General features: G+C 53.9%; 1 protein-coding gene across 8 annotated transcripts; it reads left to right on the top strand.

Annotated features, from left to right (window-relative positions):
• The first annotated feature begins 577 nt into the window (after positions 1 to 577).
• On the top strand, positions 578 to 7590 carry Bmp4 (bone morphogenetic protein 4). 8 transcript variants are annotated; one of them, XM_087585002.1, is made up of 4 exons: positions 578 to 869; positions 3873 to 3997; positions 5046 to 5425; positions 6429 to 7590. In XM_087585002.1, exons 3-4 carry the CDS (start codon positions 5053 to 5055, stop codon positions 7280 to 7282), a joined length of 1227 nt encoding a protein of 408 aa, XP_087441128.1. In that variant the 5' UTR covers positions 578 to 869; positions 3873 to 3997; positions 5046 to 5052; the 3' UTR covers positions 7283 to 7590.
• Positions 7591 to 8217: the final 627 nt, after the last annotated feature.

The raw sequence follows: 8217 nt of genomic DNA, 5'->3' as shown, positions 1-8217 counted from the left end.
TCACCTCCTAATAGTTGAAGAGGTATCTCCTTCGGGCACACAGCCCTGTTCGCAGCCTGTTTCTCAACGTTTGGGAATCCTTTAACAGTTTACGGAAGGCCACCCTTTAAACCAATCCAACAGCTCCCTTCTCCATAACCTGATTTTAGAGGTGTTTCATTATCTCTAATTACTCGGGGTAAATGGTGATTACTCAGTGTTTTAATCATCAGTTTGGGCAGCAGTTACTCTAAACTCAGGGAAGCCCAGACTCCCATGGGTATTTTTGGAAGGAACAGAGACTAGTTGGTGCACGCTTTCTAGTACCTCTTGCACGTGGTCCCCAGGTGAGCCCTGGCTGCTTCCCGAGCTGGAGGCATCGGTGTCCCAGCCAAGGTGGCAACTGAGGACTGGGGCGCTGTGCAGGCTTCCGGACCCGGGCCTGCCAGGCGAGGCGAGGCGAGGCGAGGCCCCGTGGCTGGATGGGAGGATGTGGGCGGGGCTCCCATCCCCAGAAGGGGAGGCGATTAAGGGAGGAGGGAAGAAAGGAGGGGCCGCTGGGGAAAGACTGGGGAGGAAGGGAAGAAAGAGAGGGAGGGAAAAGAGAAGGAAGGAGTAGATGAGAGAGGGTGGTGCTGGAGGGTGGGAAGGCAGGAGCGCGAGGCCTGGCCCGGAAGCTAGGTGAGTTCGGCATCCGAGCTGAGGGACCCTAGTCTAAGACGCCGCTGCTACCCAGTCTGAGTATCTGGTCTCCGTCCCTAATGGGATTCTCGTCCAAACCGTCTGGAGCCTGCAGCGATCCAGTCTCTGGCCCTCGACCAGGTTCACTGCAGCTGTCTAGAGGTCCCCAGGAGCAGCTGCGGGCGAGCCCGCTTCTGCAGGAACCTATGGTGAGTATGGCATCCTGGCAAGGGGCGCTCGTTTGAGGGTTCGAGGTGCAACCATAGCTGGGATGGGCTCAGGCTGTAAGTGTGGCAAAAGTTGGCCTATTCCTCCTTCCTTCTCCAACAGTAGTGTTGGAGGTGGGATGATGGGGCTGAAAGGCACCTCCATATGTATTACTACGTCCATCCAACCTACTTTCAGGGAGATGCCGGCCAGGAGAGGCGGGAAGGAGAGAAGGCCTTGGATGGAGGTCATTGGGAAGAATCGTGGGGTTTGGTGGGTTTGATTTCCCCCTAGACTAAAAGAGTGGGAGAGGAGGGAGTCAACTCAGTTTCAACACGAGAGGGGTACGGAGGGACTGCGACACCGGGAGAGAAAACCTAGCCAGAGCTAGCTTTGCAAAAAAGATGTAGTCTTGCTTGGCTCTAAAGCGCGACCTGGGATACAGGGGCTTCCTTGAGCGGGGTGTCACCTAATCTCATCTCCAACGCGCCCCCCTCCCCGGAGAGCTAGCGAACTGTAGCTACAGAACTCGCTCCAATCTCCACGAGTTATTTTTTTAGACATGGGCACCCATGCATTCTGCCTTCAGCCTCCCTTCCAACCCCCCCCTCCCCGGGAGGGGGTGTAAGGTTCGACGGGCCCTGGCCAGGATGCCCGAAGGCTACCTGTGCGGGTCTTCTGCTGTGTTGTGTCGGTGGGGACGAGCCGGCAGGTCTAATGAGGAGCTTTCTTGGCTCACGATGCCCCAAAGGGTTCGGGGATTGCGGGGTCCTTACAAAAACGCAGCGTAGTTGGACCCCCCGGGACTCGGAAAGTTTCCCGCCACGGCTTTGGCTGATAGTTTTTGAATATCTCGGTTTATGAGCTGAAGGTTTTGTGAGATGTTGAATCGCTAACAGGGCCATATTCAGTAAACTGAGGCTAATATTAAGTTTTGGCTTTGGGAGAAGATTATGGGAAGAAAGTGAAGGGTAACTGCCGCCAGGAGCTGTACCAACCCCATTAAGAAAAAAAGAGTACTAGGAGATGAAAATTAACTTGAATTTGTTTTTTTTTTAATTTAAAAAAATCAGGGAAGAAAAGAGTGATTAGAGGGGGGTCCTTGTGAACTTGTAATTGAAACAACTCCTTCGCCTCTTTACTGGGTTTTAACGTCGAGAGCGCTCCCCACACCGCCAGACTCCCAAGGGCACAGGATTGTCCCGGGACCCCGAGCGTCTGCCCGTTCCACTCTGCCCTCGCTCCGCGTGCGCCAGTCACTAGCACATCTCCATCTCCTTTCCCCTTAAAAACAAATAAACACATCAACAAGAAGCCCTTTGCCCTTTCCAGGGCTTTCCCAGTTATTCCCAGCGGCGACGCTGGTCGGGGAAAGGAGAAATTGTCTCGGAAAGCTGCGCGGCTGGTGGTGAGAGCGGATTGTCGCTCAGGGGCGCCCGCGGTCTCTGCACCCAGGCCAGCGGTGTGGGCTGGTGCTTGGCAGCCACCACCGCCAGGAAGGACATGACTCTCCATCCTTTACACTTCTTTCTCAAAGGTTTCCCGAAAGCTTTCCCCGTCCCGAAAACTGGGGCGGGTGGCGGTGAGGCTGGAAAGCAGCCGGACACGTCGAGTTCCTAAGTGAGGCAAAGAGGCCGGGTGGAGCGGGCTCTGGAGCGGGAGTCCCGGGACTCGGGTCCTCCTCGGATGGACCCCGCGCAACGACCTCCATGAACAGAAGAGTTGCGCTTCCTGAGGTTAGAACAGGCCCACGTGTGTGGCATCTTGGGATAGTCAGGTCACCCCCCGCCCCCGCCCCTGTCATTGCCTGAGTTGTGTGTTGGTGAATTTCTTGGAGGAATCTTTGCTGCGATTCTGTAGCTGGTGCAAAGGAGGAAAGGGGTGGGGGGAAGGAAGTGGCGCGCGCGGGGGTGGGGGGTGGTGGGGGTGGGGGTGGTTTAAAAAGTAAGCCAAGCCGGAGGGAGAGGTCGAGTGCAGGCCGAAAGCTGTTCTCGGGTTTGTAGACGCTTGGGATCGCGCTGGGGTTTCCTTTCCGCGCCGGGTCGGAGTTGTAAAGCCTTTGCGACTCTGAGATCTGAAAAAAAAAAAAAAATGTGATGCGCGCTCTCTCTTCGGCGACGCCTGTTTTGGAATCTGTCTGGAGCTAGGAACCCAGACGTCCACCCCCTCCGCCTTGAATGGCACCGCCGACCGGTTTCTGAAGGATCTGCTTGGCTGGAGCGGACGCTGCGGTTGGCAGACACGGTGCGGGGACTCTGGCGGGGCTACTAGACAGTGCTTCAGAAGCCGCTCCTTCTGACTTTCCCACACCGCTCACACCCTGACACCCCCGCGGCAGACTGAGTTGGCGACGGGGTCAGAGTCTTCTGGCTGGGAGTTAGATCCGCTAGGGGTCGGCGCCTGTCGCTGGAAGCATTATTTGGCCTCTCGGAGACCCTGTGGAGGAAGTGCCGGAGTGTGCGAGTGTGTTTGCCTGTGTGTGCGCGCGCTCTTGGAGGGTCCCTACGCGTTTTCCTTTTCTCGTAACTCTCGGTCGTGAGGCTTTGAAGGAACTGTCTTTTCGGTCGCCCTCTCGGCTGCACTTAAGCCGTGTCGGCGCTGTAAAGAGAAGCGTCTTCAAGTGCACCCTGATCCCTCAACCTTCAGATAACCGGTCCCCGAACCTGGCCAGATGCATTGCACTGCGCGCCGCAGGTAGAGACGTGCCCCACGTCCCCTGCGTGCAGTGACTACGACGGAGAACCCCGCCAGCGGCTGGTGTCCCGCCGAGAGCTCCTCCGAGCAGGCGGGGACAACTCCCAGACGGCTGGGGCTCCAGCTGCGGGCGCGGAGGTTGGCCTCGCTCGCAGGGGCTGGACCCAGCCGGGGTGGGAGGATGGAGGAGGGGCGGGCGGGCTCTTCGGTGAGTGGGGCGGGGCCTCTGGGTCCACGTGACTCCTAGGGGCTGGAAGAAAAACAGAGCCTGTCTGCTCCAGAGTCTCATTATATTCAAATATTCATTTTAGGAGCCATTCCGTAGTGCCATTCCGAGCGACGCACTGCCGCAGCTTCTCTGAGCCTTTCCAGCAAGTTTGTTCAAGATTGGCTCCCAAGAATCATGGACTGTTATTATATGCCTTGTTTTCTGTCAGTGAGTAGACACCTCTTCTTTCCCCCTCTTGGGATTTCATTCTGTCTTCCCACCCCTGATCGCTGTCTGTCCCTCCCGTCGGACTTCCATTCCAATGTCCGCGCCCCACTCTCAGGCAGCGCTGTCGCTCTCTTTCCTGGCCCCTGAAGGCCAGGCGCTCGAAGCGTACGGGGTCCTTCTAAAGCGCTCCCACTGTCTTCTCTGATCCGCTGCGTTGCAAGAAAGGGGGGAACGCGAAGGACCAAAGAGATGAAAGGTCCGCAGGTCCGGGCTGTCCCTTGAGGGCTAACCACTCCCTTCCCAGTCCGGTCCCACTAGCCTGGGAAGGCCAGTTCTTTGCCTCATGTCAAAAAAAAAAAAAAATTACCCGTGTTCGCTTCGGAATCACCCCTACCCTTCCCTGGGAACAAGACTTTTTCCTGAACATTTTCAACGCAGCGACCACAATGAAATAAATCACAAAGTCACTGGGGCAACCCCCCTGACTTTTTTTCCCAGCCACTGGACCTTGCTGCCTGGTCCAAGCCCGGTCGTCGCTGCTCTGTTCTCCCCTCCTCCTGTTCTTAACCAGCTGGAAGTTGTGGAAATTGGGCTGGAGGGAGGAGGAAGGGCGGGGGGTTGTGGTGGAGGAAGAGGGGGAGGCTGAAGGTCCGAAGTGAAGAGCGATGCCATTTTAATTCTCCCTCCCCCACCCCCCTTTTACCCCCTCAATGTTAACTGTTTATCCTTGAAGAAGCCACGCTGAGATCATGGCTCAGATAGCCGTTGGGACAGGATGGAGGCTATCTGATTTGGGGTTATTTGAGTGTAAACAAGTTAGACCAAGTAATTACAGGGCGATTCTTACTTTCGGGCCGTGCATGGCTGCAGCTGGTGTGTGTGTGTGGGGAGGGTGTGAGGGAGAAAACACAAACTTGATCTTTCGGACCTGTTTTACATCTTGGCCGTCGGTTGCTATCCCTATATGCATATGCAGAGACATCTCTATTTCTCGCTATTGATCGGTATTTATTTATTCTTTAACCTTCCACCCCCTCCCCTTCCCCAGAGACACCATGATTCCTGGTAACCGAATGCTGATGGTCGTTTTATTATGCCAAGTCCTGCTAGGAGGCGCGAGCCATGCTAGTTTGATACCTGAGACCGGGAAGAAAAAAGTCGCCGAGATTCAGGGCCACGCGGGAGGACGCCGCTCAGGGCAGAGCCATGAGCTCCTGCGGGACTTCGAGGCGACACTTCTGCAGATGTTTGGGCTGCGCCGCCGTCCGCAGCCGAGCAAGAGCGCCGTCATCCCGGATTACATGAGGGATCTTTACCGGCTCCAGTCTGGGGAGGAGGAGGAAGAAGAGCAGAGCCAGGGAACCGGGCTTGAGTACCCTGAGCGTCCTGCCAGCAGAGCCAACACTGTGAGGAGTTTCCATCACGAAGGTCAGTTTCTGCTCTTAGTCCTGGCGGCGTAGGGTGGGGTGGAGCGCCCGGGCCCCGGCGGAGGGGGGCGGGGGGGGGGTAGCTGGCAGGGCAAGCTGAAGGGGCTGTGGAAGCCCTTGGGGAAGAAGAGTTCAGGTTACATCAAAGCTCCAAGTCCTGGAGGCTGTGGAACAGGGCCACTTACCTTCAACTTTCCAGAGCGCAGCCTCTGAAGGTACTTTCTGGAGACCAGTGGTGGTGGTGGTGGGGGAGGGGGGGCGATGTTGAGGAGGAGCGGAGTGACACCACTCAGACGTGGGCTAGCCCCAGCGGTGTGCTTTAGCCATATCAAAGCCGGGGTTTCTGCCCGTTTTGTTCAAAGCACCTACTGAATTTAATATTACAGCTGTGTGTTTGTCAGATTTATTCAATAGGGGCCTTGTAATACGATCTGAATGTTTCCTAGCGGATGTTTCTTTTCCAAAGTAAATCTGAGTTATTAATCCTCCAGCATCATTACTGTGTTGGAATTTATTTTCCCTTCTGTAACATGATCAACAAGGCATGCTCTGTGTTTCCAGGATCGCTGGGGAAATGTTTGGTAACATACTCGAAAGTGGAGAGGGAGAGAGAGAGAGAGGGTGGCCCCTCTTTTTCTTTACAACCACTTGTAAAGAAAACTGTACACAAAGCCAAGAGGGGGGCTTTCAAAGGGGAGTCCGAGGGTGGTGGAGTAAAAGAGTTGACACATGGAAATTATTAGGCATATAAAGGAGCTCGGGAGATACTTTCTGTCTTTGGTGCTTGACAAATGTGAGCTGAGTTCTGCTGGTTTGCTGGCTGCCCCATTTCTCTGCCTTCCCATTAAAAGGCACAGTAATTTCCTCCCCTTAGGTTTCCACTACAAGCAGAGTTCAACCAATTCCCCTATTTTGTTTGTTTGTTTGTTTTTTGTTTTTCTTTTTTCTTTTTTGTCTCAGAAAAGCTCATGGGCCTTTTCTTTTCCCTTTTCAACTGTGCCTAGAACATCTGGAGAACATCCCAGGGACCAGTGAGAGCTCTGCTTTTCGTTTCTTCTTTAACCTCAGCAGCATCCCAGAGAATGAGGTGATCTCCTCTGCAGAGCTCCGGCTATTTCGGGAGCAGGTGGACCAGGGCCCTGACTGGGAACAGGGCTTCCACCGTATAAACATTTATGAGGTTATGAAGCCCCCAGCAGAAATGGTGCCTGGACACCTCATCACACGACTACTGGACACCAGACTAGTCCGTCACAATGTGACACGGTGGGAAACTTTCGATGTGAGCCCTGCAGTCCTTCGATGGACCCGGGAAAAGCAACCCAACTATGGGCTGGCCATTGAGGTGACTCACCTCCACCAGACACGGACCCACCAGGGCCAACATGTCAGGATTAGCCGATCGTTACCTCAAGGGAGTGGAAATTGGGCCCAACTCCGGCCCCTCCTGGTCACTTTTGGCCACGATGGCCGGGGTCATACCTTGACCCGCCGGAGGGCCAAGCGTAGTCCCAAGCATCACCCACAGCGCTCCAGGAAGAAGAATAAGAACTGCCGTCGCCATTCGCTCTACGTGGACTTCAGTGACGTGGGCTGGAATGATTGGATCGTGGCCCCACCAGGCTACCAGGCCTTCTACTGCCACGGGGACTGTCCCTTTCCACTGGCGGACCACCTCAACTCAACCAATCATGCCATTGTGCAGACCCTGGTCAACTCCGTTAATTCTAGCATCCCTAAGGCCTGCTGTGTCCCCACCGAACTGAGCGCCATTTCCATGTTGTATCTGGACGAGTACGACAAGGTGGTGTTGAAAAATTATCAGGAGATGGTGGTGGAGGGGTGCGGATGCCGCTGAAATCAGGCAGTCCGGAGGACGGATGCACACACACACACACACACAAAGCCCATCCGACCACCCACACATACCACACAAACTGCTTCCCTATAGCTGGACTTTTATCTTAAAAAAAAGAAAAAAAAGAAAAAAAGAAAGAAAGAAAAAGAAAGACAGAAAAGGAAAAAAAAACCAACCCTAAACACCCACCTTGACCTTATTTATGACTTTACGTGCAAATGTTTTGACCATATTGATCATATATTTTGACAAATATATTTATAACTACGTATTAAAAGAAAATAAAATGAGTCATTATTTTAAAGATACATTACGGCCTTTCTATCTTATTTCCTATTCCGTCCTTTTGTTTTACTTTGAGATGGGGCTGGGGGTAGACTGATGAAAGTCAGAGGTGGCAACTGGAGGTGTCTAAACCGTGGGGGCCCAGAGCCAAGTGATGGCAGCGAGATGGCGACTGCTCTCCATTCTTACTTAATGTTAACAAGGAAGCAGCACCCTCTCCCATCTGGATGACACATGCCATGCAGAAACTGGATGAAAGGAATAGCCAGATGAAAAAGAATTTGGTTTGGGACTTCTGGATCTTCTTGGCTTTGCTCACCTGTTGTAGAGTGTCAGAGCCTCAACCCTGTGGAGAAAGGTTTCCACTCTCAGAGACTCATTCCCACCTTTTGCTTCATGATACCCCGGAGTGTCTTCAGTACTGGCAGGCCTCTTTCTCCTTTTGAACCAAATCCAATCCATACATACAAGGTCTCCTTTCAAACAGGGCTTTGAGTTTAGTGGCTTCCCCCCCCACCTCCCGACAGGGGTCCCACTATGTAGTCCTGGCTGTCCTAGAGCTCACTATATAGACCAGGCTGGCCTCAAACTCACAGAGATCTGTCCCTCAAATGTTGGGATTAAAGCTCTCCTCTCTCTCTCTCTCTCTT

Source organism: Rattus norvegicus, chromosome 15 (genome assembly GCF_021556685.1).
Source record: "Rattus norvegicus strain SHRSP/BbbUtx chromosome 15, alternate assembly SHRSP_T2T, whole genome shotgun sequence".
NCBI classification, from domain to species: domain Eukaryota; kingdom Metazoa; phylum Chordata; class Mammalia; order Rodentia; family Muridae; genus Rattus; species Rattus norvegicus.
The sequence above is the reverse complement of the archived record's forward strand: the minus strand, read 5'-3'. Positions and strand labels throughout refer to the sequence as shown.

Coding starts and splice junctions, on each gene's coding strand:
- Bmp4 (XM_087585007.1), top strand. CDS start 599: ATGAGAGAGGGTGGTGCTGGAGGGTGGGAAGGCAGGAGCGCGAGGCCT. Junction 3,998..5,098: donor ATATGCCTTGTTTTCTGTCA/GTGAGTAGACAC, acceptor TATTATGCCAAG/TCCTGCTAGGAGGCGCGAGC. Junction 5,426..6,428: donor GAGGAGTTTCCATCACGAAG/GTCAGTTTCTGC, acceptor AACTGTGCCTAG/AACATCTGGAGAACATCCCA.